This window comes from Physeter macrocephalus, chromosome 12, assembly GCF_002837175.3.
Source record: "Physeter macrocephalus isolate SW-GA chromosome 12, ASM283717v5, whole genome shotgun sequence".
In the NCBI taxonomy this organism is placed as follows: domain Eukaryota; kingdom Metazoa; phylum Chordata; class Mammalia; order Artiodactyla; family Physeteridae; genus Physeter; species Physeter macrocephalus.
The window spans coordinates 17,442,854-17,462,202 of NC_041225.1; the positions used below are offsets into that span (position 1 = coordinate 17,442,854).

General features: G+C 39.7%; 2 protein-coding genes across 4 annotated transcripts in view; one reads left to right on the plus strand and one right to left on the minus strand.

Annotated features, from left to right (window-relative positions):
- Positions 1-19,349, plus strand: part of MRPL30 (mitochondrial ribosomal protein L30) — a 106,269-nt gene that overhangs the window by 2,975 nt on the left and 83,945 nt on the right. Inside the window, exon 2 of the mRNA XM_055088931.1 lies at positions 6,628-6,753. The gene's annotated coding sequence lies outside the window, so the exon portion shown is untranslated. The remainder of the gene's footprint in view (positions 1-6,627; positions 6,754-19,349) is intronic.
- Positions 1,954-19,322, minus strand: MITD1 (microtubule interacting and trafficking domain containing 1). 3 transcript variants are annotated; one of them, XM_028497115.2, is made up of 7 exons: positions 19,105-19,321; positions 12,753-12,854; positions 11,003-11,139; positions 10,833-10,919; positions 9,888-10,003; positions 9,508-9,568; positions 1,954-2,139 (listed from the first exon to the last, which is right to left on the minus strand). In XM_028497115.2, exons 1-7 carry the CDS (start codon positions 19,253-19,255, stop codon positions 2,047-2,049), a joined length of 747 nt encoding a protein of 248 aa, XP_028352916.1. In that variant the 5' UTR covers positions 19,256-19,321; the 3' UTR covers positions 1,954-2,046. The 3 variants fall into 3 exon arrangements, with proteins under 3 accessions (XP_028352916.1, XP_054944894.1, XP_007121010.1); XM_007120948.3 differs by lacking the exon at positions 1,954-2,139 and adding an exon at positions 9,190-9,406 and having other exon boundaries at positions 19,105-19,320; XM_055088919.1 differs by lacking the exon at positions 9,508-9,568 and having other exon boundaries at positions 2,018-2,139; positions 19,105-19,322.

Here is a 19,349-nt window from a genome sequence, read left to right on the forward strand (position 1 = left end):
CTTACCCTGTCATAGCACTTATGACACCATATTTTAATTATCACCTTCCTTGCTTTTTAGTGTCTCCCACTAGATAGTGAGTTCCTTGAAGGCAAGGACCAGTCTGTGACCTTAATGTCCTCATGTCCATCCCTTCTCAGTGTCTGCGACCCTCGTTCAGGCCCTCATTATCTCTAACTGGGACAACTGCATGGGTCGGTTAAACCATCTCCCTGCTCCCTAGTCTGTTTTTAATCCATGCTCAACACTGCCAGCGGAAGCAGTTTTGTATAATGGCTGACTTAACACTTTCCTACTTAAAACACCTCACTAGATCCAGCTGCTTTTAGAAAAAGGCCAAACGCTTTAGAATTACATGAATTTGTCTCCTCCCCTTCTTTATTCCACCTTGTGCCTAGTAGGCACTCTATAAACATGTGTTCAATGAAGGAGGGACTATATCAAATTTGGTCAAACAGAACCAAGAACAAAGAGTTTAACCAAAGAAACGGCATCTGGCTGCAGAGGCTTCCTAGGACAGCACAGCCAAAGATTTCAGTGGAGCTGGAAGACTCGTAGTGGAACTCCTTTGAGGAGGGAGTCCCCAAGACGTGCCTTACTGTTGGAGGACTCTCTGTCTTTGCATTTGCCTGGAACATGCTACTCCCATCAATGTGGTAAAAACCATCAGATTTCGAGACTCAGTTCAAGTATCCCTTCCTCTGTTACACCTCTCCTGACCTTTCTAGATAGAAAGAGTGTAAATTGGATCAGCTTTTCTGTAGCATAATTTATCAAGATACATCAAGAGTGATGAAAATATGAAGACTTGTTACCCTAGGAATTGTGCATCTAGGATGTAACTACAAAAGAATGTGTCCTAGTTCTGGGCTTTAATAACCCAGTCCTTCCCAGGTCTTTAACCTAAAGGAAAATTATGACCATTCTAAGAAACGAAATCAGAATAGAATGGTTTCTTTACAGCCATAACTAGTCAAAATACTTCATTATTATAGCTAGTATTTTCAGCTTTTTCATCAGCACTGCTAACACAAATAATGTGTAAAGTGTCAAAGCATAATAAAATTGTTCCTAGCCTTTCTATTTAACCTTGCTGACCACCTCTCTCCTGACTTCAGGGGGTCCATCCTAATTTAATATTGATCTAAATAAAACAGGCTGCCAGTAAACATGTATCTCAAAGTTAAATAGGAATTATTTTTAAAGTACTACAAGGATATAATTAAAGCTTTCCAGACAGATGTTCATGAATACATTGTTGATAACAGAGAAAAACTAGAGACAATCTAAACTTACAGACTAAGAGATTGGTTGAGTAAACGGTGGTGTATCTTGACAATGGAACGTAACACAACATTAAAACTGATGTAAAATAGGTTTAACATTGAATGAAATAAGAGTATGGTTCCACTTTTGGTGGGGAAAAGTGTGTGTGTATTTTAAACATGCACATAAAAAAATGGGTACACACTAAAGTGTTAATGGGGATTATCTCCGGGTGGTCATGTTATGGTTTCATTTATTTTGCTCTTTTTGCTTGTCTGTATTTTCTCAAATAATGTGTATTACCTGTGAATTCAAATTAATTTGTCTTTGAGATATATTACATAATGTATTTTCAGCTTTATTATTTGAAAAATCTGTGCCCTTATTCCATTTCAACTAAAACAATTTGAGGTTTGTATCATTTATTTCCTTTGAGTACTCTGTTGTACAATTTTTGCTAAAGACTAATGATAAGGCTAAAAGGCAAGAAAAGCAACCAGACTGGATACTTAAATAAGTTTGGATTAAATAACCAAGAACTGATAGCTACAAACTACAATTTAATTTTCTTCTTCTCAATCATTAATTTGTTTGTCTTCCATTTTTAAAAGCATGCTGATACCATTTTCAATGAAGAATTGCTTCCAGTTACTTTGTAACCTCAAGGTCCCAGCAGCTGGTTTTAAAGACACAGTTAAAAGTGGGCTCATTTTACAGTCAGTTTCCAATGATGTTTACCAAAACCTGGCTGTAGAAGACTGGATCCATAACCATATGAATCTAGAAGCCAAGCCGGTTCTTTTCTTTTGGAGGAATTCTCCCTCTGTTGTAATTGGTCGGCATCAGAACCCTTGGCAGGAATGTAACCTGAACCTGATGAGAGAAGAAGGTGTAAAACTAGCTCGGAGGAGAAGTGGAGGAGGAACAGTCTACCATGATATGGGTAACATCAACTTGACTTTTTTTACAACCAAAAAAAAGTACGATAGGATGGAAAATCTAAAATTAGTTGTTAAAGCTCTGAAGGCTGTCCAGCCGCAGCTGGATGTGCGGGCTACCAAAAGGTTTGACCTCTTACTTGATGGACAGTTTAAAATCTCAGGAACAGCTTCCAAGATTGGCCAGACTGCTGCTTATCACCACTGCACTTTGCTATGCAGTACCGATGGGACCTTCTTGTCATCTTTGCTGAAGAGCCCTTACCAAGGGATCAGGAGCAATGCCACTGCGAGCACACCTGCCTTAGTAAAAAATCTTATGGAAAAAGATCCCACTCTGACCTGTGAAGTAGTGATAAATGCTGTTGCCACAGAGTATGCTACATCTCATCAAATCGATAATCACATTCACCTAATAAACCCAACAGACGAGACACTGTTTCCTGGAATAAACAGCATAGCCAAAGAACTACAGACCTGGGAGTGGATATATGGCAAAACTCCAAAGTTCAGTGTAAACACTTCCTTCAATGTGTTATATGGACATTCACACTTGGAAATTAAAGTATTCATAGACATAAAGAATGGAAGAATTGAAATCTGTAATATTGAAGCACCTGACCATTGGTTGCCGCTGGATATACGTGACAAGTTAAATTCAGGTTTTATTGGTAGTAAATTTTGCCCAATTGAAACGACTATGCTTACAAGTATATTACGTAGAACATGTCCAGAAGATGATGAACTACACAGTAAATGGAATATGCTCTGTGAAAAAATTAAGGGAATAATGTGATTCCAAGTAAATTTCTTAATACTGACAGTTTCAATGAGAGAATTAAAAATGTTTACAGTACATTGTATGTCTCTTAAAATAAAAAAGATCTAGTCTCCTTCAGTAACTTCTCCCTATTTGAAATTGTCTATCACCTATCCTAGTCCATATTTTCCATTGACCTCTAAGATACTCTGTCTTTATTGATTTTAATACCTGGCTGCATTTGTACTTCACCTCCTTCCTCTGTTACCATCTTGGGGTTGTATACCATATGGGACACTCTGACCTCAGAGTTAGTTCTCTTTCTTACCGCTAGGGAATATAACCCCAGCTTCTTGCCACCTCTGATACCTTAAACTCGAAAATTCTCCCGTTTCGTTCCTTATCCTTCCATCCTCTCCCATTAAATCAAGCTTATTGCACTTTTCTAAGCCAATAACTTTTCCTCAGTCTCTTGCTTTAACTCCATTTCTTACCAGCATTCTCATTTGTTTCTCTTGACCTATCACAGCCACCCTTTTTTTTTTTCAACAATTGATTTCCACTCCTATACCCAGATGGCAGGCAATGCTAGAAGAAAATTCACATAATCTATAGTTTTCAACTTGTATTTCTTTGTTCTGTTGGTGCCAGATTCGACTCACCCGTTGACTCCCCCTCATTCTTCAGAGGCCTTATTTGTAAATGTTCCCACTCTTCCTAAGCTCAGAATTCCATTACTCTTAATCTGGTCACAAACCTTGATTTATAATTTGAGAGTGGAGGCTTTCAGAAATGAGCTCCTTCAGCGCCCCCACGTTCTCTACTTCAACTTTTCTCATTTCATTCAATCTCAAAGAATTGGCTTGAGAATTGGCTTGTGGCTTTTTCCTCTCCAGCCTGTTTGTGCTTTGTATTGTACTATCAGTTATTTATCTCTTTTATCTTGGTGAGTGAAAGCGACATGCTCACTGAGCTTAAGAACTGAAAGTTTAGAGTAGTGGTTTCAAACTTTTTAAAAACTGGAGTAAAAAATGTATTTTATATTGTGCACCAGCACACACATATGTTGCCTATACCTAACAAGTTTCACAATACGATGCATATCCTTTACTACTTACTTATCTGATATTTTATATTCAATTTTATTTCTTTTAAAAATTGACTTTATGACCCATTAATAGGTCAGGACTTGAGTTTTTTAAAACTAGGGAAAGAAATCAGTAAATGCTTACAAAATGAGAAAAGTATGAAAGAAAAGTCCAGGCGGTTAGACAATACGGGCTCCCTAGCTAGAGCGATCAGGGACCTGACATTGAAGCTGAGCTCTGAGGAATGAGAAGTGGATGGAGCAGGGAGGAGAGTAATCCGGATTTACTGGTTATCTATTGCTACCTAACAAACCACTCCAAACTTGGTAGCTTAAAACAACAACAGTCATTTATTCAGTCCAATATCAAGGTGACAGCAGGTTTGGTTTCTTCTTATTTAAAAAAAAATTATTATTTTTTAATTTGGCCACACCTGGCAGCTTGTGGGATCCTAGCTCCCTGACCAGGAATTTAACCCGGGCCGCAACAGTGAAAGCGCCAAGTCCTAACCACTGGACCGACAGGGAATGCCCAGGTTTGATTTCTTCTGAGGCCTGTCTCCTTGGCTTACAGGTGGCAGCTTCCTGCTGTGCCCTCACATAGTCTTTTTCTGTGTGCGTATCTGTGTCCAGATGTCCATTTCTTATAAGGACACCAGTCATATTGGATTAGGGCCACCCTAAAGACATCATTTTAACTTATTTCTTTGAAGATCTTATTTCCAAATATGGTTACATTCTGAGGTACCAGGGGCTGGGATTTCAACGTGTGAATTTCTTGGGGGGGCGTGGGGGGCTGCAGTTTGCACAATTCAACCCATAACAGGGGTTTCAGGACTCAGAGACCTTCAGACATCTTCGCCTGAAACAACGTAACACAGTGTTTGGCTATCACATTAATTTCAGTCCTCTTAGGAGATCTTCTCCTTTCATGTATCTCAGTGGATCCAGATCCCATCCTTTTTTTTGTGGGGTTGTGGGCAGCAGGAGTGGACACACAGGGTTTTGCTGCAGCTGGTTATCTCAAAATGGGAGTAGAGTAAAGGAAGGGGATTTTTCAAGTTGCTCCTGGGACAAACACAGGTGCCAGGCTAGCTGTTCTTCATTTGAGGCAGGTTTAATGGGCAGGCCCCATTGTTCTTTGCAATATTAAATACCAAGTAAACACAATTTTGAAGGGGTTGTTCACCGGCCCGTTTTTAAGCATTACATTTGTCACAACAACTGAAAATTATTTTCTAAGAAAGGTATAAAAATCCTGACATGATGTGCTTGGTGCAATAAAGCAGCCATGATTTTCTGATACCCTTTGTTTCTCGAGAGAGAGGATGACATCAGGTGAAGGCTGTTAAGGGCTTCAGGTTCCAAAAGGGAAATCGGACGAGCATTCCTGGAACACATGGATTAAAGGCATGTTTTGCAGGTAGAGTCTGCAGAACTTTCTGTATGTCTGCATATGAGGATGAAGGGGAGGGAGGAATCAAGAATGACTCCTAGATTTCTTACTTAAGCAACTGGATGGATGGGGGTACACGGGAGCAGTGGGGGAGTGTGTATCCAAAGTTCAGTTGGGGCCTGTTAATGTTTGAAATGCTTGTGTGTTTCTGAGATGCCAGATGAAATGCCAAATAGGCAGCTGAATATGTGAGATTAGAGTTCCAAGGAGAAGTCTTGGCTTAACAGGAGTTGACAGCATATAAATAGTATCGTATATCATGAAAATGGATAATTGTGGACTTTTGTAATTCATCTAAAGTTTAAAGTGTTTAGCATCCAAGTCCCCTATGTTTGGGGAATCCTCCAACTTACAAATCTTGGTGGGAGGTGGAGCCCACCTTTTGGAGGAGGCCATCAAGAGGATGTGACCGCCAGTTGTCCTTCAAACTGGACCCAGGCAATCAGAGGCTCCTCACCTCCTCCCCTGTCCTTGGAATGTATGTTCTGCCCACTGTTCCTGTACCAGGAGCCCACCAGGTCTGGCTTAACTCAGGCTTTCCCCTGTTGCCATGCAAAGCAGGCTGCCACCGTAAGGGCATTAGAGAAGCTGAGTACCATTTATGGATACCTGTGTCCAATAGACAGGGACTGGGCAGTCACATTTTAAAGGTCATGACATGCAAGTGTAAAACAATGTTGCCCACCATGCAGCTCTACAAGGATCAAGTCATTAGCCACTGCAGTCGCTGACTGACGGTGCACCCTGAAAGGAATTCAGGACGAAAAACAGGATGAGAACATATATGCTTTGGAAAAACGGGCCCCTTAGATAGTTAGATATATTTCAGGAAGATTTTTAGAGAACCCAGATTCTTGCATCTTCACATACATAGAAAAAGCACTAACATCATTAACTAATATATCTGTTCCTCATGACCAGCACTAACCTTTTACTGAGGTGTATACTTGACTGCACGGTTTCCCTGGCCAAAATCACATATATACTGGCTTCTCCCCTGTGTCTTGGGGAGCAGTCCCCTCTGGGCTACCAAGAGGCTGTTTCCCAGGCTATAGTCCTCACTAAGTTTTCCCAATAAAACTGAAACTAACAACTCTTATGTTGTGCCTTTTTCTTTCAGTCAACATAAGACTGGGTGAAGGAACATGACACTGATGGAGGTTCTGTCTCTCCTACAAGCTACAACCAGCAGAGTCGGTAGAAAGGAAGAATGAAACATTAAAGCAGCAGATTGAATTACTAACAGGTAAAACCACCTTGGCCAGATGGACTAAGGTACTATCCCAGGCTTTAAGACATTTGAGTGATCAACTAGTAGGGCCTGCTGCCCCACAGGCCAGATGGGAGACCCTCGCTTAGACACACGATACCCACAGTAAGGTACGGACATTGCAGGAGACAGCCATTTCCCTCTCACTGTGGATCTACGTGCTATCCTGCTGAGAACACCAAGCCCCATCACACCTGGGAAGGGAGTTTGCAATGGGATGTGTAAAGGGACGTCCCACCAAGATGGGTGAGTTACTTTGCATCCTTTTATGAGGAGGAATGACTCATTCTCCGCTGGGATGCTGACGTCCTGCTGCAAACCAGACCCATCCAGGTACTACACCTGGAACAGAACACACATCTTTGAAAAAGGGGAGAAGGTGGGAGTCCTGCTTGGCAGATCCTGCCCCGTCCATCTCCTCACACCTGATAGTGCTTCCTCCCCCAGCCAACATGGAAGGTACACACAACTAGGTCAAGTTCCTAAGGCTGCAGCCACATTAACATCTAATTATCAGGCCACAAGTGTAATTCTTTTTTATTTATTTATTAATTTTTTTTTCCACAAGTGTAATTCTTATAGGGGCAGACCTCCCCATACAAGTTCCTACTAAAAAAAAACGTTACTACCTAGTACCTAGTTTAGGAGAACTCCAATATTTAAAAGGTAGGGTGGAGGAGAAGCGAAGTGTGTTACATGGAAGTTGAGATTCAAGAAGGGAGTGGCCAGGGACTTCCCTGGTGGTGCAGTGGTTACGAATCCGCCTGCCAATGCAGGGGACATGGGTTCCAGCCCTGGTCCGGGAAGATCCCACATGCTGTGGAGCTCCTAAGCCTGTGCGCCACAACTACTGAGCCTGCGCTCTAGAGCCCGCGAGCCACAACCACTGAAGCCCATGCGCCTAGAGCCCATGCTCTGCAACAAGAGAAGCCACTGCAATGAGAAGCCTGCTCGCCGCAACGAAGAGTAGCCCCCGCTCGCCGTAACTAGAGAAAGCCCGTGTGCAGCAACGAAGACCCAATGCAGCCAAAAATAAATGAAATAAAATATAAATTTTAAAATGCTGTGAATTCAGAAAACAATGATAAAAAAATTTACAAAAAAAAGAAGGGAGTGGCCAGCTGGGTCTAACACTCCTGAAACAAGTAACACAAGGGTTAAAAAGTATCCATTGGATATGGTGGTATGGAGGTCACTGCTGACCTTGATAAGAGCAATTTCAGTGGAGTGACTGGGTAGCCCGATAGAAGTGAATTAAGTGTGAATAGATGGTGAGGAAAGGGGAAAAAACTGTATAGAGAACTCCAAGAAATTTGTTCATGAAGAACAAAGAAACAGGGTGTATCTGGATGGGAATGTATGTACCGCAGGAACAACCCAGTAGAGAGAGATTGCTCAAAGGACCAAATCCTTGGTCAGGTCAAACTTGCTGAAAATCTGGCAATCTTCCTTGTATGTTAGAACTATTAACCCTTTTCCTATATGTTGTAAATTTGATCTCATATGTTTTTAACTTTTTTATGGTTCCCTTTATTCAAGTTTTAAATATTTATATGATCATTTGCTCTTTACTTTCCTTGATAATTCCTGGGTTTTGTGTTATGCTAAGTACATTCAGTGGAGTTAAAAAAAAAGTGTTTGGATATTTCATTTCATTAGCTCTTTAACCCATTTACAATAATTTCTCTATGTGGCATAAGGTAGTGATCTAATGTTACCTTTTGCAAACTTTTATTGGCTAGTCTACTTGTTTCCTACTAATTTGAAAGACCTTTATTATCTATTATGTGCCCATACACACATCTACTTTCTCTCAGGTGTTTTTTCTGGATTCCTTATTCTGTCCCAGTGACTTATTTGTCCATTCTTATGCCCAAACATTAATATATATACATAAATATATAGGTAAGTGTAAATAGGTAAATGTCTGCTAAAGACACTTAATTGTAACAAAATTATCGGTGGTTATTTTTTTCTGGTTGTTGGACGACCCACAAGATCTGTCTCTTAAGAGTACTCTTCTAATTCAAGTACTCTAATTTTATAAATATATAGGTAAGTGTAAATAGGTAAATGTCTGCTAAAGACACTTAATTGTAACAAAATTATCGGTGGTTATTTTTTTCTGGTTGTTAGACCCACAAGCCCATCTGTCTCTTAAGAGTACTCTAATTCAAGTACTCTAATTTTTCTTCCTGGACTCTACATTCCCAGGGGCAAGATTAAAGCATCCAATTCATCTTCTTAATAGGTGCTCATTATGTGTTGATTCACTCTCCAACAGGCAAATAAGAGAAAATCTGGTAAAATGTTTAAATTAACCATATGACTTGAAACACTATAACTCTACTGAGTAATGTATTTATAAAAATACTTAGGATTGGTCACACAACTGAACAATGAATCCATAAATTAGTAGAAATGTAAAAGTTTATTGTTAAATTCATGTTATAGGAATGATCTGTCCAAAGTAAAAAAAAATACAATATTCATTTAAAATAGAAATATATAATGTAAATTAGGCCACTACCCATCATATTTTTTTTGTGTGCTTATTATGAAAAATGTCCACTGTTGTTTCATGACATGGTCTTAAATCAAAATCACAATATCCAAGGGAAAAACGACTCTAAGAAGAGAAGAAAAGAAATTTCTTTAACAAAAAGGACCAAAGCCATTTTGTAAAAATAAAAAGAGCGCTACACAGTCACTCATAAGACTATATCCTACCTGTGGTTTCTTAAAATAATCAAGTCCCCTTCCAATCTTAATCATCCATCCATTGTTGAACCTATTGAAATTAGTATATAGTATTACATTGCAGACATTTAAGTCAGACAATGACCAAAGAATGACAGAAAAGTACTTCCTCTTCTCACATGACACAGAACATGTAAATTTTATTCCATTAGGAAATAGGAAATCACATACAGGACAAAATAAGCCAGACTTTTTTTTTCTTCAAAAGTGAAAAGATATGAAAATTGAGCTTTATTTAAATCTTTAATATTTAAATTGAATATTGTATGTAATTATATATAACTTATTATGAGAAATAAAAATAAGTATTTTTCAACTGCATAAAAATTAAAATATTACGATACACTAACCTAATTTCCCGGTCGTGTATCAAAGAAGAGTATTCTAATTCCAACTGCACTCCATGATTCCTGAGTGACTCTCTTATTTCTTCCAGGCCACTACTTTGCTGTTCTTTCCCACTGCCCTGTTAATAGGAAAAATACAACTTTTTGCCTCAGTTATTAATATTTTAAATTATCCCTAAACTATGCAATGTGTATCACAGGTGAATTAAAATGGAAAGATTCTATACTAGTTTCATTGTCCATTATTGCAAACAAGCAACCAAAGAAGATGAAATAGTTTAAGAGCAATTGTTTTTATCAAAATAATTGTTTTTTTCTCTAACGTGAACAAAACACAACTCTGTCCTATCTCCTAAAATGTATTTTATTACATTAGCATTCTGTGGCTTGGCAAATCTGTAAATATTTTTTATAATTTCTAGAGATGCATGTTTTTTCATAGTAAATTTCTCAGCATGGCACAGGACTAATAAACCCAGATATCTTTAGTTTTTCTGTAAAAGGAAGTGAAAGTGAATAAACCTATATTCAATTAAAGAATAAATAAAATGTATTTTAATGGTGCTGTTTCGTTATTCAGATGGGGCTTCCTTCTTCTCAAATTAATCCTAGAAATATGAATTCTTTAGAAGCATTCCTATTTAAATCAAAATCAAGATGACAGAAATTGTCAATAATGCAGACAGTGTGATTGCCTCATAGAATATCCAAGAAACTGAGAAACTACTTGAACAAGAGAGTTTAGCAAAGTGGCCAAATACAAGATATGACATACTGAAATCAACAGCATTTTTCCCAAGGTGTTTTATGCCGGTTGTTAGAGAATAAGTTCATTCCCAGTGAAACAGCTCTAGCTGAAGCATGATGTCCAGGTTTGCCTCGAACTACACCCTGCAACTGAGTAAAGTTCATGACGTTAAGAGAGGGTAAATGCCTTCAGATACCTACTTCATCCAGAGAGGTGAGGAGATGGATAGTTTTTATCTTACATGGTCTCTTAACCAGCATCTCACAAAATCGAAGGAAGTTATACAGCTGAAAGACATTAGGAGGGGTTATTACTAACTCGTACATTTAAAACACTAACGTTTCATCGTATAGGAGTACATTTCACCTACCTGATGAGTGTGTCTAATGTAAGGATCTTCTATCCAAACTTCCGTAACTGTTTCATTCAGGTATTCTTGAAAAAGTGACTCATAACTGAAACCTGTTGCGTTCTCTTCTATTTTAATTTGCTTGTGATATTTTCCAGCTACAAAACACAAGCTTCAATAATAAAACCAGGGACTACTTCCTTTCTTTCTATACATACTATATTTACATCCAGTAATAAATCAGCATCAGATACAAGTTAATTTTTTTTAAACTCGGGCACTCAGCAAACATTTTCGAATGCCTACTCCATGCCAGGCACATTGCAAGATGCTACACACACAAAGGTAAATTCCATGTGGGATTTTGCCCGGAGGCTGGGCAAGTGGGAAAGTCCAGAGATTTCTTGGAACAGGTTCTTGAACTAAATCCTATAGACCAGGCAGTTTATTCAAGAGGGAACCATATGTATAAAGATATCTAATATTCCTGCCACCACGAGTAGAACCACAAGCTATGATTCAGTGGCCATCTGGTCCTTCTCTTCCGATTTAAGTCTTTTTATGTCTTGCAACTGAATAGCTGAAGTATTAAATATATAAATGCAATATAATATGGAGTCTAGAAGTCTTTCTTAGAACTTGTAGAGACTGTGTTAAGCAGAAATTTATAGTACTTCTTAATAACCCAAGCCAAAACCTAGAATGCCACAGTGTCAGCAGGGTAGTTCCATTGTTTTTGTTTATTCAAAATGGCTAATTATTGAATAAGTTATCGAAGACCTTTACGGTTTTTTAAAAAATATGACCCTTAATGGTAGTTCCTAATTTATATGGTGGTTGCACTTTTAAACCTTGTTTGAAAACCAGTAGTTTGGATTCTGTTCCTAATATTTCCAAAGATAGAACGTTACCAACCGTGCATCGGTTTTCAAGCCAAGCTAGCCACACAGGTTAATTTAACCCACAGTATTCAAACCACAATGCTGATGGTAGTATATTTCATCCAAGTTTTAGAGGGAAATTGCATTGTAGGTTTCAATTTGCGGTGAAGGAAACAATTTTATTCCCACTCAAGAGAGGACCTCAATGGGGGTAGTCAGGGTGTGCGCTAGTACAGAATACCAGGAAGAGGTGGGGAGCGGGCTGGAGTAAACAGCAGCTGAGCGCCGGGGGCACTGGGTTTTTTGAGGGCAGTAGTTCCACTGCCTGTAGAAAGCAGCAGCCGTGCACTTCAGGTGGCAATGGCCATTTGTTTCTATATGTTTGTAAACTGGATCCTCACGAGTAGAGAACCAATTATAAATAGGGAACCATACCTCCTGCACCTCTAATCATTAGGAATACCTAACTCCTGAAGTGTTTTGACTCACAACGAAAATCTCAAAGAAGTCCCAGGAGTTTCTTGAGCTACTTTAATATTTTGGTCATTTTATAAAGGGAAATACAAATAAAATACAGGATTTATATTCAGTATTCCTCTGTAGTATTATTTAAACTGGAGTCTACACATAAGCTTCACGGGGATCTAGGAACTCCTTAAAATGGCATGCAAAGTTCTGCAGTACGTTGAGCTGTCCTCAGATTCTCAGGAGGGTATCTGACCCCCACCTTCCCCCCACCAGGGAAGAAAAAGGTTAAGAACAGCTCGTGTACAGACGAATGGAAATACAGAGTAGACCTGCAAGCTCCAAAGGGCACAGCCAGAAACACTGGGTGAAATGGGCTTTATCACAATAGCACATACACATACTCTCCAAAATAGCCTCTTTACCTTCTTTTTCTTGATCCAAGTATTTCTTTATGTTTTCTGCTCTATCCATGTACTCAGAAATTCTTTTTCTGAGATTACATTTCTTTGTTACATCTTTGGTGCCTATAAATTTAAAAAATACACTTTCAAGTTTCAAAACAGGCTTCCTATTTGGTACAAGCAGTATCTCCCATTTCCCAAGTTTTCCACGGATTTCCTGTCCTTTGGCATGGTCTGTCTTGGTCCTAAAATGCACAAATAATAGGCCCAAATTTAGCTTGATCATGTAGGGCCTTCATTGTTTTCACTAAGCATTTGAAGCAGCTTTATTTAGGAGTGGGGACTCAGACACCGTGTCTCACTGCTGAGACTTCAAATCTGGTGAGGAAACAAAGGTGGCTTATTACATGTCACTGAGTCTGAGCACTGTTTTGTCCTAATTACCCATAAGTTTGAAATCTAAGCATAATCAAAAGATAGCAAACAATCTTCCCCTTTATGGTTTATGCTGAATCATTTTCCCAGCCACCCCAAAAATGGAAGGTTTTTTTTTTTTTTGGCCGTACGCGGGCCTCTCACTGTTGTGGCCTCTCCCGTTGCGGAGCGCAGGCTCCGGACGCGCAGGCCCAGCGGCCATGGCTCACGGGCCCAGCCGCTCCGCGGCATGTGGGATCCTCCCGGACCGGGGCACGAACCCATGTCCCCTGCATCAGCAGGCAGACTCTCAACCACTGCACCACCAGGGAAGCCCGGAAGGTATTTTTGAATATACATTATCAATAAAGTCTTACTCCAAGCCCCACCCCCAATCAGTCACCAAACAATTCCTGGCTCCTTCCTTCCTCCCTTTTAATATTGCTTTTATTTTCCATTATAATTTCATTTTTAAACCCTGAGTTTTAAAACATTTTATTTTGAATTAACTATATATTTATGGAAAAGCTACAAAAATGATACAGAATCCCTTCACCCAGATGCCCCTAGTATTAACATATCACACAACCATGGTACAATTATCAGAGTAAGTAACTTAACATTGACACGACACTATTAGCTCATCTACAAACCTAAAGAAAGTTAGTGGGAAAGTTCGTTTTCTGGTCCAGGATCCCACATACCATGTAGTTGTTATGTCTCTTTAGCCTCCTACGATCTGTAACAGTTCCTTTAGTGTGTCTCTGCCTTTTATGACCTTGAGATTTAGGAAGAGTATGTGGTCAGTTATTTTGTGGAACGTCTCTCATTTTGGGCTGTTGTGTTTTCTCATGATTAGACAGACTGAGGTTATGCATTTTTTTAGCAAGAAAATCACAGAAGTGTTGCGCCCTTCTCAGTGGGTACACGATGTTGATGTGTCTTATTCCTGGTGACGCTGACTTTGATCACTTGGTTAAGGTGGAGTTCACAGATTTCTCCACTGGAAAAATCACTATTTTCTCTTTTGTATGGAATCGCTATCTTGTGGGAAGATATCCTGTCTCTCTCCACTCTTCATCGCATCCGTTGATGGTCTTTGCCTGCAATAATTATTACTGCAGTGTTTGCCAAATGGTGACTTTCTATTTCCATCATTCGTCTTTAATTTATTAATTGGAATTCCACTGTAAGGAAGAGCTGTCTCTGCTCTCCCATCTACTTACTTATTCAACTATTGATTTATATCAATATGGACTCATGGATATATCTTTTATTCTATGGGTTGTAATCCAATACTATCAATATTTTCTTGCTCAAATTTTATCAGTGTTGGCTTTAAGAGTTCCATCATGTTGGCTCCTTTGTCCTTTTGACATAACCCATCACTTTTTGAGCACTTCTTACTTTTTGGTGCAAAATGTTGTATTTTCCCTGCCCCAGCCCTGGAATCAACCATTTCTCCAAGGAGCCCTGGTTCCTTTTATTGGAGAATGGCATCAAGAAATCATATTCTGTGTACTAACTGTGCTCACTGCTACTCAGGGAGTCTTATCACTACCTCTAGACCCTTTCTGTCAATGCAGGTGGAAAGTACGTGGAGGTTTACTAACACACACATACAACTCTATTTCTATGTCTGTCTATCTGTATCTATATTAAAAACCATGAATTCATGCTGATCACTTTGATCCCACAGGGTTCATTCTAGCCTTCATCCTTTCCTTACCTGTAACTTCTTTTATTATCCACAATATATTTACTGGCTTGTTCAAGCCTAGTATAGACATAAAATAGTTTGAGAATTCCTAACCCATACCGTTGTGAGAAAATAATTTACCAATTAAAATAACACAGTGTTTGTATACTGTTCACTTTGTCTTTAAATTTACAGAATACAGCCAAAATACTATTTTCCAAAGACACGTAGGTTACCTATTTCTTTCGCTCTCCCTTATGTATAACAATTGAATAACTTAGAGAAGTTATTCACTCCCTCCTCATCCTGCTACCCTACTCCCATTTCCCCCTTCTTTCCACCTCTTTCCCACCCACCGCATATTAAGTAATTAATTTCATTAGTTTCTGGTTTTATCCTTCCTGTGTTTCTTTTGAACAAATGAGTAGACACATGAAAATCTTCTTATATCTTTGTTTTTACATGCAGGTTACCATACTATAGCTACTCTTTGTCCTTTGCAGTTTTCACTAAACAATATATCCTGGGAATCACTCCGTATCACTTCACAAAGATCTTGCTCAACCCTCTTTACAGCAGTATAGTACTCCATTGTTTGGCTGTACCATGGTTTATGCAACCACTCTCCTACCCAGGGGCATTTAAGTTGTTTCCAACACTTTGCTGATATCCATATAATTACTGAAATCTTTCCCTTTCAAGTTCTTCTACTCCCAAAATTAATATCATTTAGACCCCCACTTTCTCATGCCTATACTTCAGTAGCATAAGAAAATCCTAATATACCCATATATCATCCATAAATCTCTTGTGGGGAATCCTGGTTTTTTGTCCTAAGGTGATATGAGAACTCATACTCTTCCACTACGTTGATATATGTTCCTCTAAACTCAAAAACTTTGAACTTTTTGTCAGGATTCAGCATTTTACGGACTCTTTACAAAGAGGCAGTATGAAAAGTGGTTAACAGCAAAGCATCTGGAGTCAGGCTGTTCTAGTTCAAAACTTGCTTTGTCACTTTTGGCTATGTGACCTTGGCCAGTTATTCAACCTCTCTGCAACCTCATCTGTAGCACAGAAAGAGTAACAGTACCTTAGAGAGTTGTGGAGATGATTAATTATGAAAGAGACTTGCATGTAGGAAATACTCAATAAATGCTGTCAATATGATTATCATCTACATAATTTTTTCCATACACCTCCCTCTCAGCTTCCTTTAGAACATTTTATCTAACATCTCTTTTCTTAAGCTCTACTGTTACTTTGCTCCTGCCTATAAATATACTCTATTTTCCCTGTCCTCTACAAATATAGTACTCCTTTCTTAATCATCATCCTTGATCAGAGTTTGACACTATACACCCATTCTTCAAACATGCCTTGGTTTTCCAGGCTTGAAATCATACAGCCATCTTCAATTCCCATTCCAACATCTAATCATGTGCCAGTGCCAGTAATTCAATGTCCAAACTGTCCCCTCCCTTTCATAATACTGGTGTCGCCCCACTGGTTCATTCAGGCCTTTATCACCTCTCATCTTGACTTCTGCAGGAGCTCCTTAATTGGTCTGCTTGACTTCAGTCTCTTCAGGTTAATGTCTCTCCTATGCTCTTGCCATATTCACTCATTTATTCAAGCAATATTTACTGAGAACTTACCACATGCCAGGCATTGTTCTAAGCACTGGAGACGTAGCAGTTAATAAAACAAACACAATCCTCCCCTATCATTCAAATGAGAGGAAAGACAACAATAAAAATAAATTGGTAAGACTTCCCTGGTTGCGCAGTGGTTAAGAATCTGCCTGCCATGCAGGGGACATGGGTTCAATCCCTGGCCCAGGAAGATCCCACGTGCCACGGAGCAACTAAGCCCATGCGCCACAACTACTGAGCCTGCGCTCTAGAGCCCGCGAGTCACAACTACTGAGCCCGCGTGCCACAACTACTGAAGCCCACGTGCCTAGAGGCCGTGCTCCACAACAAGAGAAGCCACCACAATGAGAAGCCCTCACGCTATAACAAAGAGTAGCCCCCGCTTGTCGCAACTAGAGAAAGCCCACGCAGTAACAAAGACCCAATGCAGCCAAATAAATAAATAAATAAATAAGCAATGGGAAATTCACAATAGTCAAAAGGTAGAAGCAATCTAAGTGTTCACTGACAGATGAATGGATTTAAAATAAATAAATAAATTGGAAAAACACATATGTTAGATTGTGATAAGTGCTATTAAATAAAATAAAGCAAGGAAGAAGGATAAGGGAGTCCTGGGATGGGGATTGTAATTTTACACTGGGGGTCAGAGAATGTCCTCACAAATAAGGTGATATTTGTGTAAAGACCTGGAAAAGGAGCAAGAGTAGGTCATGCAAATATTTGGGAGAAAAGCATATTCCTAAGAGAGCCGAGCCCTGAAATGCAACTTCAATTACGTCACTCCTTTGTAAAAACTTTAAATGGTTTCTCCTTGTCAATGGAATGAGTTAAAATGTCCTGGCAGTCAAGGCCATCCTCAGTGTGCTCCAAGCCCCAGTCTACCTTTAAACTTTACTTCTCACTCTTTCTCTACAGACCTATGCCAAACTGAACTGAACCACTTATTTGGTAAAACAGTACAGACAGAACTGGAACACTTTCAGCTGAATTTCTGAAATTCTACTCATCCCTCCAAAACCCCTATCAAAAGCCACCCACACCTTTCCATCCCCCAATGACTGTTAACTGTTTAAATCCTCATTGCACTTGTCCATATGGCTCCTGGCACTTCTTCCCTGTATTAGAGTTATTTGCATTTACATCTTAACCTGCAAGATCACGTCACTGTCTCTCTAAGCCCCACAGGATCAGTGGAGCACACAGGAGCAGAACTCCTGTGATACTGCTGCTTCAGAGTCAAACAATGTACACCATCTCTCTTTCTGAGAGTCAGTATAGTAGAGTCTTTAAAGCCTTGGGTTTCAACTGTGACTCTACCAATTGTGGCAGAACTGGAAAGCGAACTTTATATTTTATGCTGTAAAATGAGGATAACATCACCTCCTACTTCATAAGGCAATTGTAAGAATGAATTGAGATCATGCTTTTAACGTGCTCTGCACACTGCCTGGCACTCAGCACTTGCAAATGATGTTAACTCTCATTATCATCACCATCACCACCGTCATCATCATCATCATCATATGGTCCCTGCCCAAGGTAGAGTTTTACCATTCTGAGAAAAGTGCTGAACATTGAAAAGCAGCCTCTACTATCTCAAAGCTTCTGAAACAAATCAGAAACACTCAGGCTAAAAAGCACAGAGGGGAGATCTGAGGCCAGACTAAGAGCGCCAGGGGCTGGGGAGCAGGGGCTGGTCTTAAGTCAATTTAATACATAATTACTAGGTGTTTACTACCTGCCAGGGATTGTACTGGGTGTTATGGGTTATCTGTGTACCTCTCAACATTGAATAACCATGTAACAGAAAGTCTTAACTGTCTCCTCTCACAATCCTATACATTTCTCACACCGAATTTCAGCATACCCATTTCTCATTAAAAAAAAAACAAACCTTTTTTTAAACTTTTAATGAAGGGACTTCCCTGGCGGTCCAGTGGTTAAGACTCTGCGCTTCCAATACAGGGAGCGCGGGTTCAATCCCTGGTCCGGGAACTAAGATCCCACATACTGCGGGTCACGGCCAAAAAAAAAAAAAAAATTTTAATGAAAATGTTTAATGAGAAAAGTAAGGAAAAGGGTGTAACGAACACCCTTATTACCCACCACCTAGAGTTAAAAATTGTTAGCATTTTGCCATATTTGCTTCAACTTTCTTTTAAAGTAATATCAAATTCAGACATCATGACAATTCTTCCCCAAACACTTATTCAGGCTGCATCTCTAAAACTAAGAACAGATTTCGAAAAATACCATACTGCCTAACAAAGTTAATTTTAATGCTACCCAATCCATATTCAACCTTTCCAACTTGATCCCAAAATGTCTTTTACAGTTCATTCAAACCTAAGTCCTTTCAAGGTTTATCTATTACATTTGGTTATGTCTCTTAAAATTCTAGGATAGTAACCGCTCTTTTATTGACATCAATCTACTAAAGATATCAAATAAATCAGTCCACCTGTCCTGTAGACTACCCCACGTTCTGTATTTTAAGGCTTTCTCGCTGTGCACAGTAAGCGTTTTAATCTTTCACTCCCGCCCAGACACAGCAGATTGCAGCTCCTTTCCTCTAGTCCTCCCTCCCAGGCTCACTGCTCACCTTTCAGAACCTGCAGGAGCAGATCAATCCCCTCCTGGTAACACACCAGAGCCTGCGGGTACCGGGACTCGGACTCTAGTTCCAACGCCCGCTTTATCACAGTGACTGCAGCTGTGCTCCCAGAGTCCTGGCCCACGAGAGACTGCGCCATAATGCCGAAAACCCCCTCCCGCCCCAACCTCCCCCTAGGACGCCGGGCCTGCAGCGCTTCCGGGAGCGGTCACGTGGCTTCAATGCGCCTGCAC

Coding starts and splice junctions, on each gene's coding strand:
- MITD1 (XM_007120948.3), bottom strand. CDS start 19,255: ATGGCGCAGTCTCTCGTGGGCCAGGACTCTGGGAGCACAGCTGCAGTC. Junction 11,140..12,752: donor CTTGGATCAAGAAAAAGAAG/GTAAAGAGGCTA, acceptor TGTGTTTTGTAG/CTGGAAAATATCACAAGCAA. Junction 9,569..9,887: donor ATACACGACCGGGAAATTAG/GTTAGTGTATCG, acceptor TAATTTCAATAG/GTTCAACAATGGATGGATGA.